Genomic DNA, 20,205 nt, shown 5'->3' with positions numbered 1-20,205 from the left:
AACAAATCATGATCGATCGCACGCGGTCAAGCCCTCGCGATTGATTTAACAACCTTCCACGGAAATCACCGCTACATACCATGCGTCGCCTCAATTTCCACTTCCACATCCGTTTCCGTCGTTGAACTGCTGCACCTATCCTAAAAAAAAGAGAACTCTGATGTGTCACGGCTCGCGTAACCGTTTAACTATCGAGCATACAGATCAATAACACGTATAAATCCTATGCATAGTTAAGCAGCCTCCTCATCGTGGTTGACAAAAATTAGCAGCTGAAAGATCGGACGGTCGAGATTACACATTTATATTCGCGTGAGCTTTTTTGCGTGGTGAAAGCGAGATTCGCGCTTTTATCTATGAGGTAGATCTGGAACGACGCGGAGAGAGAGAGGTAGAGAGAGAGAGAGAGAGAGAGAGCCCGGAAGCGGCAAACCGGATTCCAGGTACGGTGCACCCATGAAGTGCTATTATAAAATAAAATTTTTTATTCCTCGATGGGTTGCCAAGTTTTTTGGTTTTATAATTGCAAAAGCGGCTTGCTCCTAGTTGAGGGTTGCTTTTTGCGATACGGGGTCGCATTGTTACGATTACTACGTGTTGAGAACTTGGCGCGACAATGTCATTCTCAGACTATATTATTTATGACTTTGATCTTGAAGAAGCGAAATTCAAATTTCCCACAATAATTTTGCAGCGCTTTCAAAAATGAGATGATTGATAAGTAGAAAAAGTCTGATCGAAAGGGTTCGATCTCGCCTAGCAAACCTCCGCGCTCCCATACACTTATCCCCCTCGAAAACAAAATTCTCCCCGCACACGAATTTTCCCACTTTCCCAAGTCGCATGGTATGGTTGGACGCACGTGAAAACTAAAAAAAGAAGCGGCGTAGTATGATAAAATCAGCGGGGGGTCCCCAGGCATTTGGCATCATGCCGCTCGGCTGAGCGTGTATCCCACCTGAGACCGGAAAAAGAGACAGGCGTCCAAGCCAAGCCTACCGGAACTGACAGGAAGCGGAAGGGTGCGGAGTTTATAGAGTTGCGGCAAGTCCGCTGATGAGGCTCCCGCGCACACGCTCGCGATTCCCGCGCCCGCGCGAGAGTTTGACCTCTTGTGCCGAGATTGCATATGCTCTTTTTTGGAGTGCCCTGTTTGGCTTTGCTGTCGAATGCTAGCTGCGATTAAATTATTACGCTGTACTATTTTCTAAGGTTCATTAGTTTTGTTAATTTCATGTTATTAACTTCATTTTTTCGTATCATTTTATTTCAACACCCTTGGAGGCATTACATATTTAATTTTGCAATTTAGCTTTTATTATAATAAATAGGCTTTTTCAGTTGAAATCATTATCAATAAGTTTTATTTATCCATTAGATGATCGGTATCATTCGCAATACACACTCAAATACAATTTCCGAAATCATAACTGGCATTTGATTGTAAAGTTTTCAGAACGCTCAAAGTCGACGTTCGATTTCATTTAATAGTTTTTGAGTATTCTTAGTTTTTTATTGGAAAAGTCGAAACAATATCTAAAACAGCCATTCCATGACGCTCTAAGATTATACACGCAGGACCACCAAGCTATGACAACTAGAATGAAATTTTCGTCCGTGGATAATAAATCGGTCTTTTTAATCACGGTGCTCAATCAGTCGCGGTAAATCACATCCAACTTCACCAAAACAATCCATCGCGATTTGGCAGTGTGCACACTTGGAATATCATTAAAAATGAACCCGCGTGAGAAAAAAATAACCATCCATGGGAATCTCAGCACTTTACCGCAGGTGAACCCTAATTACACGCAAAAACAAAAAAAATTATATATATAGGAAACGTCAGTAGCAGCAGCAAACACCTGCTACCAAAAGTTTTGCTGCTTGACTTACTCCCACCCTCGTGAATTGTCTGCGCCATGTATGAATGAAAGCTTGCGCGGGATTTATACTCGGAATGTTGTGGCCCACGGTAAAGGTTGTTACGAATAGAATTAATAGGAAGCCTTTAGGTAGGGCTAATTGCCGTCTTTAATTATTAATTAATGTTCATTGTGCGAAGATATAGTAGTGCACGACGAATGCGCTCAGTCATTACATAATACTAAAACGAGCTACTTATTAAAACCTACGTATGCATCTTTTGAGGCAGTGCAAGTGGAAAAAAAAATTCTTAAAATGCTCTGAAAACAGAATTACGCGACAAGTTTCGCCAAAGACCTCGTATTGCATTGCACGTATGACACGAGTCGTATAATTTAGAATTGGCTCGCGTTCGGTGTCAAAGTCTCTCTTGTAGCGCGCGCGAGGTTATGGGAACTCGGTTCCTCTTCTCTGTCCCCGTCTCTCTTCTCTCCTCTAAATACAGTAATTACCTCGCACAGACGTTACGCGTGCACATGTGTATGGGCGTTGTCGCCGCTGCCGCTCAAGCTTCGCCGCTTTTGCTGCGGAAAATTACGCGAGTGTCGTGTGTTTACATACGACGCGAGGTGCTACGAGGAATTTCCAAAGAAACACCCCAGGCATTACCTTAGTATCTCTCAGAATACATTGATTGTTTTATTTTCCCCCTGTACTTTGCTACTCTATACAGGTGACGAACTATCAAAGTGGGCGTGTTGACTCCATTGTCCATATGCTGCAGATACTTTTCGCGGAGGTGCGTTTTTTGTCATTTTTTTTACATTCTCGCGGATTGGGAAAGATCGAAAGTCGTATTGTATTGTATTGTATTGTATTGCCGACTATACTTAACGTGTATTAAGGCAACTAGTTGTCAGCCAAGAAGATCGATGCGAATCTGTGAAAATTGAAAGTAACTGTAGTTTGCCTCGAGTCTGCCTCAAAACAAACTCCATCAATGCCCCCCATTTCAGCCACAAATCGAAAAGCAGAAGCAAGAAAGCAGCAGCACCTGATACACCTCGAGCTTTCGATGATCGATCGCGTAGGATATCGAAAGGTGAACTCGTATATATACTCTTTGAGGTTTTTCCACGTGGCCCCCGTCGGACCAACGACGGGGGTGTGAGATTGCCCTGTCATCCTGACAAATGGTCGCGAGTTTACGCGCTTGCGCGAGTCTACCCGCGGCAAATGAAAAAGCAACTTGCATGCTTCGATCATTACTTATATGTACCTTTTTCTCGCTTGTATGCTGTTTTCTAGGGGTAAAATCAAAGTGGTGATGTTGTTGAATGAATGTTTCAAGTTATAATCTTTGATAATGGATAAAATTGTATATGGTCGAGTTATCTGTAGGAAAACAAATAAATTGCCCTAGATTCAATTGGTTTAAAATTTGTTCAGAAATTGTTTTAATATTAAAGAAAGTAGTCATCAAATAATTATTAACAAATAATTATCACGAATTTTTACTTGAATGCATAATATATCGATCATTGTAGCAGCGTTTTCATAATAACAAAATAGCTATTTAATATTATACAGATATCACTCCATCTTTCGCCCTACAATAAAAATTGTCATGACCAATAATTTCCACATCATAAAGATAAGCATCGAAAGGACGAGTTATGTAAAATTTATTTTGGTAAGGGAATTCTCACAACGTTACACACATTGTAAAATGTAGAAGTAAAAATCTCCGCAAAGTGAATGCAAAGATGTATATTATCACCTACGTAAGAGAATGTGAGAAACGCAGGGTCAACAAATTTTTGAGCGCTGTTTTGCGTAAAGTGTATTTTTCTTTGAAGTTAACAAATGGTGGACAAAAGATTTCCCTGCAAAATAAGCCTTTTCAGAGCACATACTTTTAAAAGTCGAAATTCCTAAAGACAAAATCTTTAACGATATTAATTGAGCGACATATCTCTAGATCCTCCCGAAAGGGGATAATTTTATATATTTCATATATTTTATTTTATAATAATAAAAATCTATCCGTTTCCTGAGTCGTTCAGTCAACCAACAGTCCGGAAAATTATCATCACTTATCAGAAAGTCAAACCGATAAATCAGCAAACAACAAAGAAGAATCAACCTCATCACCATAATTTTCATGCATATTATACTTCTTCCATCGCATATAATCGAGATATAGCGGGTGAACGATTAGTCATCGACAGAGCGCAGGCGGAAATGAAGCTCGCCTATGGGGATGATTCCGCGCAGGTGAGCGCGATAACGTATCGAATGCTGATTTACGGCGCGGATCGATCTGTCGACGCGTAGTTCCGTTTTAGCTCTGGCACGCGCGACAAATGTGCCACCGCTTTGCGTCCTGCTTCACTCATCGGATTTCGATGGGTTCGATGATTTGCGAAATGTGGAAAACAAAAATGGCCACGGCGACGCATCTATCTTTTATTGCAGAGGTTCATGACTGTGGTGATATTTTCCAATATAAATTTACTGTCGTGTTACAACTTTCTTGGTGCAGAATACATCAAATTGTGAAGTCGTGTGCCAAACGGCAAAATCAATTCTTCATTAACGTAAAAACATTGGAAATTACGAATGAGATTTTTGATTCTTCGCGTCAAATTTATACAGTTAAATGGTTTTCAAGCAAAAAAATTAAATGATGTTCCATTGAGCAATTGAGTGCTAAAATTCTTCTTAACTAATTTCAACGAAAAGTATTTTTGAAAGAAAAACGAAGTAAAATATTGTTAGATTTATTGAGCAAAATTTTGATAAGTTTATTTTGTATTTTTTGGATATTATCATATTACATTACTGCCATAAGTAGGTACGCTTTGAAATGGGCATTATTATAGATTAACATTAAAGTTTTTATTTCTATTAAGTTTTGTGGTATTGATATTACATATATAATATATTTGGTTTTATTTACTGTATGTAATATGTACAGTAATGCCATTTGATGTATATACGAGGGTAACAAATGGACAATTAACAACTGTTTTCTTAATTAAAAACTGTTTTTCTACTATGACAAATAAACTTGTCCATCTGTCGTTAAACATGATTCTCCGTAAGTTTATAGCTTTCCTATAGGTGTAACGAAAATTTGTAGAAACATCAAAGCAAAAAGTACGAAATGCTCTTTATACGTATCTGTTTAATCGCTGAGTTGGAAATATACGAGATCTGCGCTTGACCGGTCGATATTCACGGACAAAATGAAATTGGCAAAACCTCAAAGCAACCACGAAAGTGTCATAACCTTGACCATCACGCGAAACCACAAATCACCTTGACACTGGCATTGCACCCTCGTGTAGCGAAAGTATACAATTAATTTCCCTAAAAGCAAACGGTCTTCCCACAGGTAAGAGATACACAGAGAGAAAAATCGCATGTGGGAAAGAGAGGGGGCGTTCGAAAAATCAGTGTCCGTAGCGAGAGACAGCGCGCGGCATTTAGGCATTCATGCGTGCGCCCCTGTGTGGGAATGCGCCCTCTCTCCCCCGGTGCGGGGGGTGACTTTTTCGAGAGACTCGCTCACCGTCTTTTGTGCTGAAATTTCCGAGAACCATCCGCGATGTGAAAAAGTCTCCGTGCGCGTGTGGCGTGTGGGTACGTTGCGTTGATTTATCGTCGTGTGGCAATGCGGGCGAGAGGCCGCTTTTACTGTTTATGCGCATTGTTGTCGTTACTTTTGGCGGCTCGCCGCGTTTCCCTCGCGATCGCAACGATTAGATTGCGAGTCCGCGTATATGAATTAATTTTCCTCGAGCGAAGCTTACTGATTGAAAAGAAACGCTCGATGACTGTCGGAAATCTGAGAGCCACACAAAAGCTGTCTGCAAACTGAAAGTCACTATCGCAACGCAAAAAACGTACATGCGTATAAACAAACAAAAATACGCTGGCTAACTGTAAAATTGACTTATCAGATTTCTATGAGTAAATAGAGCATCAAGTTCCAATCTGCCGCGAGTGTTCCCGTGTCTGTGTGAATTGAATTCAGTGTAAAAATGCCATAATAAAAACTGACTAATTTACTTTCCCGTTGGAACAAAGTTTTGCTGTACCACACGGCAATAAGATCAATAAGCAATTTATGAATTATCGTACGTTGGAATGAAAATTAATCCGCAATAAAATTGCAAGTACGCGTTATTCAATCATTTCAACGATAAACAAAATCATAGCCCACACTCCCCTTGACAAAAAAATCAAAGCTAATTCCCTTTCTCACAGTCTAGATAAACCAGGTACGCTAATGAGATTCACCCACGTCCATAGATCGCGCCGCGCACCTGATCATATCCGTGCGTCTACATACGCCCTCGCCTGCCTGCTTGCTTGCACATGAGCCTTTTGTGTCACCCGTATGTATATACATATACCTATGTCCCGTTCCGCGGGGGTTTTCTCACGGCGCGCGTAACACGCAAAGACGTCCGTTACGCTTTACTGTATACGATCGTATCGAGGTCACATCTTTACGCGTCGCCTACTCTTTCTCTCTCTCTTAGTCGTTTTTTAGCACGGATTTTTTTTTCGAGTTCGTTATCTTATTGAAACTGATCTGAAAGGGTTAAGGGTTTTATTTATTTTTTTTGACTGAAAAGATTGGCCGTTATTTGATTGCGCGCTTCTGTGCTAACTTTGATGTTTGTTTTGATTATGATTGACGAGATTGTGCATGGTTTTCAAGGTTTCGGAAAAAGAAATAACCTCGTCAATGATCCATCAAGTAATTAAATTAAAATAACCCACGACTGCGTCCAACGAATCGCATCGCTCACGCATGAAAATGCGATCCAATAAAACTCAACAATGAAAAGCTCGAAAATCACGAGCGACGAAAAAAGACCATAGATAATTCAAAGTGGCGCGCGCATGCCGCACGAAAAGGCTGATAAATTGATCGAGTGGGGAGAGTTTGATGTACATGTGACATGTCGAGTGCCGCCTGTCATTACAAGCGCGCCGATTCTCTCTCTCTCTCTCTCTCTCTCTCTCGTTAATACGATGACTACGTTTGATAGCCTAAAGCTTTGTTTTCGGAGTTAATATTTTACCATCTTATTATATCGTCGACATTTTCTAATACAATTTAGTAAATAGACTTTGAGTTGATAATAACGAGAGAATTGTCGTGTGTTGCAGGGCGGAAGCGGAAAGAAAAATGCTAAATCCAGAAACGAGCTGCTATTCGGAATCCATACGATCATGGTAAGTTTTCGAAAAGATTGTTTTTTTTTTATTTTTTGCGAAGAAGGCAGAAAAATATTGAGGTAGAGCATACGAGAACTTGACGTTAATTAAGAGACCCTGGCATTCCTGACCTCGTACTGCGCGACGCGGCGGAGGAAACTCGACCAAGGACGCGAGGCGACGAAGCGCGCGCACTATATGTACGTACGTTGGGCGAGCGAGCGAAAAAAATGAGGGGAAACAAATTTTTACATTGCACCGAGAGTTCATTAGTTTAACAGGTTCCTCTCGTTAGTTCGTTATGCACTGCATATAGCTTTGACGTTTGTTTCCCTTTGAAGCTTTTTTTTCTAAATTAGTTTTTGTTGCATTTTGTATGTACAAGTTTAACTTTGAAGTGAATAATAACTTTGTGTAAGATCTTTTTCAATTGCAACTTCCCGTTTTAATATAAATAGACGAGTTGAGTTTGTGCGAGCGACTTCATTAAAAAAAATGCCTGTTTGCAGTAGTGTCCTATATGTTTGCTGGAGCGGTCTATTCACTTCTAAATACGTACTTATGAAAAAGTACTTCAATAAAAGTTTATTCAAACTTCGTTGCAATTTACTTATTTACTCGTGGTTCGGAACAAAAGTTTATAAAAATAAAATAAAAGTAAGCGCTCTCGACTTGAAAATTTTTAAATTAATTCACGCAAGCTTCGGTGACTGTGTTTGTGACACACATCGGCAAGCAAAAACAGACTAGCGCCAAGAAGAAAAGACAAGAGAGAGAGACACCTGATTCTCGTGCGAGTTCTCTGCACTTGACTTTAATAATAAAAAATGTCGCATTGTCATTTGGAGGGTCGTCGCGTCGCCGCTGAGAGTGCGAGCTTGAGGGTAGGTTTTGTCGTTCGCGCACTCTCCCACATTGTTACAGATGTATACACACACGTACGCACAAGACAAATGTGAGTATACACACTGAGCGAATACTTTTTTGTTGTTGTAGCGTGAACGGATTTTTTTTCCGTTGGTGGATAAATGTAACATTTGGGAATGCGCAGTTTTTGACAGCAGCTGAAGCTTTGTCAACTGGTTCAAAATGGTTAAAAAAGCGGCATAGTTGTCAAATAGATTGCAAAGTATAAATTGTCAAAGCCACACACACACCCACAGACACGATAAAACCGCTGCGGCACAGTAGAATAACTCCGTCTCGCCATTTTCTTCTCGCGCCGCACTGGCTTCGTATACGTCGCCCCTTCTCCTCTCTTTCGCTTCTCTCGCACGTTTTTCCTCTCATTTAGCCTCCTTCCTCTTCTCTCTCTCTCTCTCTCTCTCTCTCTCTCTCTCTCTCTCTCTCTCTCTCTCTCTCACTCCGGTTTTACGCGCAGCGGGTAATTTATCGCCGCCACCTACAGCAGCGCTACTATACGGCACTCCTTCTCTGTTTCTGGTCTCGCGGTTTTATAACCCCTTCTCCTAACGCACGAACGCGCCGTCGAGATTCGTATGCCTCTCTCGCTCTCCTCCCACCTCGCTTTTTTTCCTTACTCGTCCAAGAGTGCCTCTTTATTGAGCGTACGCGCGAGCGCGAATTGTTGCTTTAATTTCTTGTGTGCGAGACTCGCTCTCTCGTTCGTTAACATAGTGGGGAGAGAGACTGGGCTTTGGTATAAAGCTTTTGATACGTGCGATATGTTTTGTTAATGACGCCAAGTACGCTGTTACTGCTGCTGCTGCTATTGCGACATAAATCAAATATATTTTGGCGATGCCGATGAATATTTTATATTGAAACTGTGCGTGACAATTTTCCTACGCGACAATTTATCACGCACGCTTTCAACTGTTTCGTTGGATTACTTTTTCATCTAAGAAATAACTCGATCCTCTGCGGTTTTTACTGCACTTTTATTTTATATGCGGAGCTTTCGCTTTATTGGCTTAAAATTTCAAATTCCACTGATGCTATCTATTCAGATATAAATAGATTTTCAGTTAAGCTTATAAAACAATCATACTTTCGTTAATTATATCCGTTCATATGCATTATCGTTACGAATTTTCCAGATAAATTCTCGCAACTAATTGAACTAAGTTAATACAGAGACCAATGGAATCCGAAACGCTAAAAAATTAGCAATCATATAACAAAAGTTACATAAAAATCAGTCGCAGTTATCTCAGCCTCATAATTAATTATATCAGCACCCACTTCTAGAAGTTCTTGACTCCCCAAACGTCGTCACACATCATCAAAGCCCCCCCCCCCCCCCAAACTCTCTAGGGCCTATTAGCTACGTCGAGATAATTTTTTCTCCTTCAATCGAGCGTAAGCCACAAATGAGAAATCAGATTGCGTGTGTGCTTTCCTTTGAGGAAATCAGCGAGTGAGCGAGAAAGAGAGAGAGAGAGAGGGAGATGAATGATTCGCTGACAGTGTATTACTACGACACGATTACAGTTATCAGATGTCGCCCGACGCGAGCGATGACGTCGCTCGTTTGTCATCACCTGACGGCCACGCAGGAAACGCGATTTACTTCCGTTTCCTTAATTCACTCGCTCGACGTGATTGCGTGCGCACTTGCATTACCGACATCGTCATTCTCATTTTCAATATCTGCGTCCAAGTATTACGACATCTGATGAGCTTGTCAATAATATCTTGTACTTTTTGTCATTACGTTGAAATGATTTTCTCTGAAATTCTAAAATCACTTCTCCTACGCTTCAACTTTAATGGATTTTTTCCCTCTTGACAACGCGTTAAGAAATCTTGGCTGAAATCGCTCAATAGACACAAGACCTTCCGCCATGGCTCTTACCACGGCCATTTACACTCGCACAAAAACCATCGGAAGCGGTTCGTTTTTCCGCGTTTTTCATATGCAGATGCGCACCTTCGGCTTTTCTGTTTTGAAGTAGGATTAGGCCCAGTAAAGCGTTCAGAAATCGGAGACAAGCGCCGCCGAGAAAAGTCGTACGCGCCGACAAGCTGGCACTGAGAGGCTCGCGGGTCGCATACGCACCCCCGCGCTAATGCGCGTCGACGTGACCTGGTCTTCTAGCATCACATCAGACGATGCCGACGATTATGTTGACGACGACGACGACAATGATGATTATAATGGTAATGGGGGTTTAAGGGAAAATTCTGAGGGGCTGGCACGATGAAATGTGGTTAATCGGTTCAATTTTATTTTTCATAGTACAAATTGAGTCTGGAGAATTGGCGAGAGAAATTTAAAAATCTGGAAAAATCTTATCACCATCGAGTCTTCGTTCTCAACTTCGGTCACTCGGAGCAATGGAAGTCTAATGACCGCCATTGAAAAGAATAAATAGATGCCAAAGTTGCCGAGGGGCTAATAAAGTGCCTTGTCGTCGTCGTCGTCGTCGTCGTCGTCGTCGTTGGCAAAGCGATTTTGGAAGCGATTACAGGCGTTCGCGTGTACAGTGTATCTCCGCCCTCTCGCCTGCCCTCTATCAGTACGTTTCCCCTTCATCGGGCCTTCGCCCGGCGTTCGAAGTCGTCCGGAAAATTCATTGAGTTACTTGAGTGAGTTACTCACGCATGGCTCGGCCCAGAGAGGAAGGAAGTCGTTGCGCGACGAGCGGCGCGTCCATGCTACATAATTTTCCTTCCCCTCCTCTCTCGCGTTCTCTTACTAAACGGCAATTAATCGTCCACGGTGATTTCGCACCCGATTGTTTCCTCGCTGCGTTAGGGAGACTGTGCTGCTGCTCTGTCTACAACTCCGTTTCTTATTGCCAGAGTTTTCATTTCAGAAGAACAGATTGCGTACAATTTATCTGGATTCCTTTCAATAAATATTTGTCATTTTCTACAGCGTTCCACATCAACGTAGTTTCCTCAATTAACAATCACAATAACGATAAGAATAAATTGCTGTTATCGGGAAATAAAGTATGTAGCGTTACAACATAACAAACTTCATTGTTGTGACCTTCACTCGAATCTTTTTTAATTCAAAAACAATGTGAGCTTGGCAAGGATAGGGAACATTTTGCTCGATATCAATTTCAACTATTTCATTTAAAATAAATTTGTTTGAAAAGGATTTTAACTAGCATAACATTTTTCGCGCATAAATTTACAGTACGAGAAATCTTTTTTTCCAAATCATGTACACCAATAAAATATTTCAGCTCTATGATTACTTTTCGTGCAGTTTCACATCCAAAAAAAAACTTTTTTCATCGCACGTAAACCTTGGAGACCGAAATAACAATGGCAATAAAAATGAAACTATTTCAATCGGAACGTAAATGTCGAGGCTTCGCCCTCCCCCAAAAGAATCTCACTCGTGAATTCCCATAGAAGCATGTAAAAAATCCCATTTCCACGTCACAATTCCCCAAAATACCAAAGCGAAGAAGAGGAAAAAAACGACATAAAATCGGGAAACAATTTCGTAGTGGTACAAGCCGTTGGCGGCTTTCGGTCAAGAATTCCAAGAAAAGTCAATCTCGTGCGATAAATAACGAGTCCACGCGTATATGCTCCCCTTTTTTTTCCTAGCAACCCTTTTCTTGTTTTACGACGTAATGACCGTCGCCCTTTTCCCTTTTACCGTGAAACTCTGTTACGAGATTTTAATTGATCTCTCGCGATTTCGATTTTTCCTCCGCGCGCGTTTTTTACCCTCAAACGTACAATAGAGCCACCAACAACGCTGTGGAAAGATAGAAAAAGACCCCCGCGCGTGTAAAGCCGTCGCGAAGCCGTTGAACGGTCAAATAAATAACCCTCCGAGAGACTCGTTGATGGGGAGAAACTACGCGAACCGAGAGAAAGCGAATATGAAGCGAAGCAGAAAAGAAGAGAGAGATGTTGTTTGAAGTGAAGATAATATGCGCTAAAAAGTTAAGAAAAAATGCAGCGATTGAGAAAATTCATCTATAAATTCGTGAAGGCTTCAGACCTCGATGAAATCCAGCAGAGCCCCGCTTTTCCATTTCTCATGGATAATTTTTTTAGAATCAAGTTTCTCAATCGGTAATCGAAGTTGAAACTAAGCGATGAACAAAGCCAAACAAAAGACCTAAGAAATATGCAGAAATGTAACTGCATAAGAAATGAGTGTATGCGTAACGGATTAAACGAGAGAGGCGAAAAAAAGGAAGAAACATGCGCGAGCGCTCCATGATGCATTTGATGCAAGCACGTCGTCCTGGTATTAGCGTGGCGCACGCATCATCCCGCAAAAATCGCCCAACAGAGACGTAAGCTCTAGCGCTCGCTCCAAGCGCCTCGTCGTAACAAGATTAAAAACACGAGTGCGCGCGTGCACACAAAAGAGTAGAGGGGACACGTCGAAAGGAAGAAAGCTACGCATGCACGCCCCGAAAAAAAAAAAACTAAAATAAAGAAAAGGCGTAGCGAGCCAGCGCCCGGGGGCAGTAACATCCCGGACCGAATGACTGACAGTCCTTCATGCCCCCTGCGTTAGCGCGCGAGCACAGGACCCTCTCAAATTTGTCTTAGATTGTTCCTCGTCAGACCTGTCCCCGACATCAATTTTTGCTCATTGTCGCCCTTAAAAGAATTTCCTATGATTCCTGCTTGCTCGCTGCTGCCAAGTCGAGCGGAAAATTAAGCGAATTATTTTCGACGACTTGTTGCGCTCACGCGCACCTATGCGAGACAAAAAAAAGAAAAAAAGAATAATAAAACGCGCGCGCTACACGAGGACCTGATTTTTTACTTGGGGGCATTCTGCATCTTTTCGGACATCTGGAGTAATGGTTGTTTTGGGCGACGCTTAAAGGTTCATTTTTGTAACTGATGGCATGCGAATTTGTCAATGTATGTACGTGCTTCTTTTTTTAGTTGTCGGTCGTTTATAGGGGACTGTTCAAATATAATAGTAAGAAGGCTGATTCTGTCAAAACTTGCTCGAACGAGTCTCGGAGAAAATTCATTTTGCTGGAAATATTTTTGTAATATTTTTCGGAGATCAAATTAATTTTTATCCAATTTTGAATCACCATTGCTGGCCTAAATTAGCAAGTCTACAAAACGAAAGTCTTGCTCGATACTCGGCCAATTGAGCCATTCAATTTATTGTATAATCTCACAACATACAACCAGCCCGGTAAAATAACGCCTCACGATCCTTTAAATAAACAAGAATAAAAGCGTACGATTTCCTCGAAAAAAAAACACACGTACACATTTGGAAAAAACCTTTCGCGAAAAATCGAAACGGCACACTCGCACAAACACACATCATCCGTTTCTCTCTTGGACGACAGATTCTTCGAAGCGCGCGACTCTCACTCTTTCTGCGTTTCCAGTTTTTAAAGACCGCCTCTCTTGCTCTCTCTCTCTCTCTCTCTCTCTCTCTCTCTCTCGTGGATTTGCATAAATTAGGCTTTATCGTTCCGAGAAGAGCTTGCATTCCCTCGCTCGTGCCACACGATTTATGCGTGCGTTCGTGTCCCGGCACGTTCTTTTTTAATTAAAAAAAATCATTTCGATTTCACGCGTTTCAACAAAAAACGAAGGAAGAGAAATGCGCGCGCGTGGGGTTGCCAGGTAATTAATGTTATACTCAATTTTTGCTAGGATTATATAGCGCGTCCCTTCTTTTTTTCGTCTAGCGAAGGCTTTGACAACGCGACGTTGAATCCTATTTATTAGTATTGGCTTGTGAGTAAGGGTTCGCTCGAACTAAATTATTTCGCTGTCTTTTATATTTATGGTTTGCGACAATGGTCAGCATCTCTGTAAAAAAAATACGCATTATTTTTATTTTGGAAATTATCGATGACAGAAATTGCCTAAGACTTTCCCTTGATTAGATTCCCGTGTGACGTACCAGAAGGCATCAAAACACAACGCAACCTTCTCAAAGGCTGTCAAGAAACAGGTAAAACTTTGCGGCGCCAGGCATGCCGAAAGCTCCGCGTGCATTTGAAATAGGTCCCCTCTTTACGGAAATGGACAATAGTAGCAATGATACAGCTAGAATCGGTGAAAAAAGGTGAAACGAGCTTTTGATTCAGTCTTTCTTTCTCTTACCCTATGTATTTTCGTTTTGCGCCTGAACAGCATGACGAAAACGCACGGACAATTGAGAAAGGATTAAGGCTTCACGGACATTGCGATTCGCACCAATTTCTACGACATCCCTGCTTCTTTTTTCTTTTTTTTTATTCTCACCCTATATCGTTTCTAGCTTCTCTATTGTTGTTTTTTTAATCTCTCATGTACGGTTTTCAAGTCAAGTATGTGGGGAACAAATAAATCTCATTCGTTATAATTTTCAAGATCGACCCTACAAGTATTCTCATTTTATCTTTCTTCGTTAATAAAATACGAAAAAAAAGTTAGATACAAGTCAGTTCCGATAAGATAATGACGCTTTCTATTATGATTGACGAGTAAATCGATGAAGAAAAGCGTCAGTCATACGCACGATGACATGAAAGGAATAACTGTTATCGATTCTCTCTCTTCATACTTGCAATTAGAATAACTTACAAGTATGCACACACTTGAAATCTCAATCGAATATCGACGCTAAATTATCCTACGCAACTCGTTAAAATTCATCGTTCGAACACCGAGAAAGACACAGCAGTGTGTGTGTGTGTGCGTGTCTCTCTCTCTCTCTCTCTCTCTCTCTCTCTCTCTCTCTCTCTCTCTCTCTGTCTCCGCGAGAAAATCCGCGCAGAGCCCTCTTTGACGACGGGGGTTGTTGGCTGGCTGCACCCTTCGGAGCAGCTGTGCAAAAAAAAAGAAACGAGAGGGGCTATCCAGCTGCGTGCACCTTTGCAATGGGGCGACAGAGAGAGAGAGAGAGAGAGAGAGAGAGAGAGCGCGCGTGGCGGTTATGCAGGCCGATATTAGATCCGGCTCATTACTCGCTGGCCTTAGCTCCATAAAGTTTCTTTTCCTCGAGTGTACATACGTGTTGGAAAATCTGTTTTTCCGGCAGGTTGACACTCGTGTGGTTTGATTTTCGACAGGTATTTTCTTCGCGCTCACACGCATACAAAAAGAAAGAAAGAAAAAAAACTAACAAGTGAACAGCCAAGCTTCAAACCCACGAACGCATTTCCCACAGACATAAATTACAAATTAAATTTCAATCATCTCGCACATGAATAATTATTCTAATCTGGAATCTGTAATATCTTGCCACATAAATCACACGCGCGAGAAGCAATGCGACGCACGTACACATAATGAATACACGAGGAAGCGAAACCCTCTCGATCGCTCGCGTAGTAATTGAATCATAAAAAGGTTTAATGCCTCGCGAAAAAATTTTTCTTCGCGCATAATCCCCGCGACGCGATGAATAATTAGCTCATGAATAACAAGCGGCCGAGCTCGCAAGATTAATGGTTTAATCGACGGGCCAATTGATTTTTCGAATTAGCGTGTACCTCGAGGACACGAATGTTAATGTCAGGAAGGGGCGTGCGCATGTAATGCGCGTGTGGGTTGATGCTGGTTACGCTTGCCGAGATGTGTCCGTGAGTCACAGTGACTTAGTTCACAAACGTGGTGGAGGCGGACGGGATCCGCGTCGACGATCGGTCGATTGCCCAGAAGAGCGAGTTAATGCGCAATAACGGCCTCATTAAAATTGAATCGTCAAACGTTAGAGACTGAACTGAAAAATCAGAGCAGGCGAGCCATGCCCCACCGAAGCAATCACATATGCGCGCAGTGGGAGTGTATATACGGTGCAGAGGGAGGGGTGGGGGGGGGGGGGGGCACCCAACCAACGTACGGAGCCGAGGGTAAACAGCGTGTAACCACTGGGGAACTGAAAGAAAAAGAGAAGAGCAAAGGTAAGGGGGAGTTGGCAGCGCGCAAAAAAAAAAGTTGACAGAGATCAGATGCGCACGCGCGAGACTAAACGGCTCGGTAAATATTTTATCAAACACGTTCGGCGCGTACATATATTTTCGAGTGGCTTAGCTCGATCAAAGAAACGACTGTCGTTCCAATGAAGGTAAACGCAAAACTTCACCTACTTTATCCACTCTTCAAATTCTCCGTCCTCTGATTCGTCCGAGCGCGCGAAAAGGTAGGTACTTGAGCTCTTAATTAAAGCTCGCCTGGCGAATGCCTTTTTCACTCGCTTTCTCTCTCTCTCTCTCTCTTGATTGGTACACTACTTACCCTGCTTGAGACTGCCACTCAGTCTATACCTAAGGCTAGCTTGATATGCCACGAATTTTCGGTCGCAAAGGTGGATATACCTTTGATTCTATTGCGGACTGTTCGGGATTCAGTTGTAAGCCGTGAAATAACAGGGAAGTACTAAGTTTTAGTAATGCAGTAATTTATGAAAATATTCAGCTACTCTCGGCCGAGTAGCCAAATAAATCTTTCGTAAAGATTAATTTTCAATCTCGCGCCTTGCGCAACCCACCTTTCAACACACGCAAACAACCTTCTTCATACTTTCCTCTCACCTTCGGTCCGTGGAATGAAGTGCTTTAGTTTCTCGCCTATCTCGGATCATTAGAGCGAAACGCACATTCGGAACAGTTCAAACGGCGCTCTGCTCGTTAAAAGGGCCCGAAGCATCAGCGGCGGCGGCACTCGCAAAGTGGCCGCGTCATTGGACAAACGAGCCGATTCGCACCTTCCGCTTCTCGCACGGCCCAGGTATACGACCGATCTCCCCCTGAATTTCGCGCGAAGGAGGCGCAGGTATACGTACGACCTGTCCAGTCTGGTCGCGCCGAAAGAGAAAATCTCGACCGGAAAAGTCGTAGCTCTCGCCGACGCTGTCGGAGCGGCACTGTACTAAAAGAAGTCGCGGCTTTCGAGGAAGCGGCTGCAAAGGCTCCCGGTTGCACCGGCGAAAAGTCGTCAATTGAGCGCATCCTACGCGAAGCTAGCGACAACGATTAATAATTAAATGCGTGCGCGTACGCCTCGCGCAAGCTTACTTAAATCGACTTTAATCAATGTCATCGGGCCAATTTCCGATTGCCGGCCTTCCGCTCACCCTCCTCGCTACTTATACTCACGCTCCATACGTTTCTCTCTATCTCTCTCGTCTCTCCTCCCAAGCTCCTCCAGCAGGAAATTACGCGCGGGACGCGCCGAAACGCAATGTTACCAGGAAGTGGCAATTTATCAATTTTGTAAATATGCACTGCGTGCTGTTTATTTTTCTTTGCGCTTATTTGGCGTTGTACGAGAGCGCTCTTGTACTGCTGTATCTTAACGATTACATGAATTAATGTTGGAATGTTTATGGCAGCTACCTCGTTAATTATTTCAAAAACGAGGCCAATTCCCTAAAAATGGCGATAAACAAGGTTAACAGAAAGAGAGGAGGGTAAGCATTGGAGATTATATTTCCGTGAGTAATATTTTCGTTTCTCACGCGGGAACGAACTCGGAAACTGCTAATGAAGGCCTGACGGCAAAGCGCAAATTTTTTCGGCCCACCCGAGAGTATATTCAACGGTTAATATTCGTAATTTGGAAATAATAGATGGCGCAAAGTGGGGTTGTCGTTGGGATATCCAAAAATAAAGTGAGTGCCTTTCAAAAATAATTCACGCCCTATTACATATAGATTTTGAATTAGCGGATATGTCTGTCTGAGATCCTTCAAAATATGCTTATCGCAACTTATCTGACAAGTGATGATCTGAAACAAAAAATGTTTACAAAAATATTGCACTTTCACGCATTTATGCCACGAGGAAACTTTTATCAAAGCACTATTTCTTTCACTTTCCTCAAACGTCGAATCTCCTACTGCAGAAAAATTATAAGTGTAAGCCGCTCTCGATGCTCCTCAAGTTCAGACGATTGAACTTCACAGCCAAGTTTTCGCGGTTGAGAGAGGGAATTGCGCGATCCTAAAACTTTCCTCAAACGCTTCCACTTGAGAATGGTGGAAGAGCATTTGAATTTCTTCTGGGGTTTAGGGGAGGGGGGGTGTTCTAAAACCTCAGACTTTTTGATTCTTGGTGTAAAATTTTATTCTAAAAAATAGAAAGAAAGAAAAAACTAGTCACGTATGCTTTTATATTCTATGAAGAGGAGCTAGTGGCTAATGATCTCGGCAGTTGGATCTCGGTGGAAAAGCTGGCAAGCGAGAGCAGATCTATTGTTGAGTGACGAAAGTGCGAAGATATTTTATGAAATCGCACGCTACGTTATAATACGCTTTACCACTCGATCATCATAATCATCGCTGCGGAGTGAAAAATCGGCTGTACACGTGGTGATCGCAAGCGGCTTTGACGTTTCCGGCGCCATTCACTCTTAGAAAATGAAAGACTTTTATAGATTGTTTTACGTCAATTTAAAATGTAATTAAAATAAATGTGTTTATATATACAATGTCGCGTACATCAATCTTTTCCTCAATTATGGCTGCGTAATTATCGAAACTTAATGCAACAACCAGTTAAAATCGGAGTTACGCACAAGTCGTAAACTGCCGAAAAAAAAGAAGATGAAGCTTATGAGCGAGCGGTCGAAATTAAAAGAAACGCCTCGTTACGTGAATTTACGCGCAGTAAAGTTCGCAAACGCGCGACATAAAAATCAAAGCAGAAGGTTGAAATTAACCGTTTCGATCGTTGTCGTCGTTGTCGTTTGCGAAAGGAATGCAGACTCGCGAGCCCCTTGAGGTATTTTACATATGTGGGCATTTTTGCGCGAAGCAAGCGAGCGCTAAAAAGAAAAGAGCCGGGCCAATATTCAGCACGACTCAGCAGCAGACTAGGGCTCTCCAGAGGCCTCTGCTACTGCTGATATTTCAATGCTGCTGCCACCTCGAGTAGACAGCGCGCGCGCAACACTCGGCTCTCTCTCTTCTCTTCTCCACTTGCCTCGTAGTTATTTTTTTTCTTGTCTTCGCCCGAAGATTTTTTCTTTTTCCTTCCAAGTGAAAAATAGTAAAGTAAGGTTTTTGTTTGGGGGTGTGGAAGTTTGAAAAACTTTTATGCCTGGTAAATGCAATGTAAATTATTTTGAAAAAATGGTGTGTTTTTCTTAGTTTCATATGAATAATCAGTTTTGTTCTGTATACTGTCATTGAAAAAAGTATTTTTTACATATAATTTGCTAATTTATTAATAAATGACTATTAAATCTTCAAACTCTATTAAGTTTCCAATATAATTTTTCTGCCGTTCTTATTACGTGATATATTTTCACCTTCCCAGAGAAATTTTTCATCTTGAAAACTAACAAGCAAAAAGTGTCGCTACCTAAAAGCGAATAATCTTTATATATACCCAGTAGCTCCCGCAAGTAAAAAAATAAATATTATTTCACGCGCTTACTCTACGAGACAGCGATCTCATTAAATCCGTATGTCTCGGTGGTGAAAAGTGGAAAGCGCCTTGTCCTTCGGCGTCTACCCGCAGTCATAGCTAAAGCCCAGGTGTCAAAGAGGCGACGTCGGCGTCCTCCTACGATGATGTCCAAGGTTGTTGTAACCACCCGTTGTGCCAGAGTAAGGTCTACCAGTGACTGTTAAACCGATTAGACACAGAGAGCGCCAAGAACAATTTGTTGGCACAAAGTCTCAACCCTTGTTTTACGCCCATGCCGACATACCTGCGCATGTCTGGCTCACGTCTGCCAGGAAACTACGAAGTTCGACGTGATTCGTTGTAGTCAAGTGTTATGTGATGTACCAAGTTGGGTGAAGTTTCGATGGTAGACGCGATCTCTTGGTGGATTAGTCTGCAAGTGGTGGAACGTTTGAATGTTCACCGCTGTTAAGCGTTTCAAACGAATATTCATTTGTAAGAAATAATAATAGTATTCAACAATTTCGATTTTCTCTAACAGATTTGTCCCAAACTGAAACTCCATAAAAAAGGAAAACACGCCAAAGAAATCGCGATCTAATCAGCCAGTGCGGAATCCCAAAACGTTCAATACCCATAATCGCTTAAAACTAGTTTAGAAAGCTCCAGCCAAAAATTGGGAATGGTCCACAGACCGTTCGGTAGCCATGCCCCAATCGGTTTATCTTGCCTAATACCTGCTAACTACGAGTAAGTAAAGCTCTTGCGAGCCAAATCCTCTCTCTAAGGTTTTGTCGGATATAGATCGGTGGCCAATTAGCACATA

The 20,205-nt window shown here is 42.1% G+C and overlaps 1 protein-coding gene across 1 annotated transcript in view; it reads left to right on the top strand.

Annotated features, from left to right (window-relative positions):
* Positions 1 to 20,205, top strand: part of LOC131669387 (transcription factor Sox-2-like) — an 88,435-nt gene that overhangs the window by 40,467 nt on the left and 27,763 nt on the right. The window contains exon 2 of the mRNA XM_058944221.1: positions 7,057 to 7,122. Coding sequence (XP_058800204.1) covers positions 7,057 to 7,122 — 66 coding nt within the window. The remainder of the gene's footprint in view (positions 1 to 7,056; positions 7,123 to 20,205) is intronic.

The sequence above is a fragment of the Phymastichus coffea genome, unplaced genomic scaffold (assembly GCF_024137745.1).
Source record: "Phymastichus coffea isolate CEN01 unplaced genomic scaffold, Cenicafe_Pcof_1.1 PCOF00092, whole genome shotgun sequence".
NCBI classification, from domain to species: Eukaryota; Metazoa; Arthropoda; class Insecta; order Hymenoptera; family Eulophidae; genus Phymastichus; species Phymastichus coffea.
The sequence above is the reverse complement of the archived record's forward strand: the minus strand, read 5'-3'. Positions and strand labels throughout refer to the sequence as shown.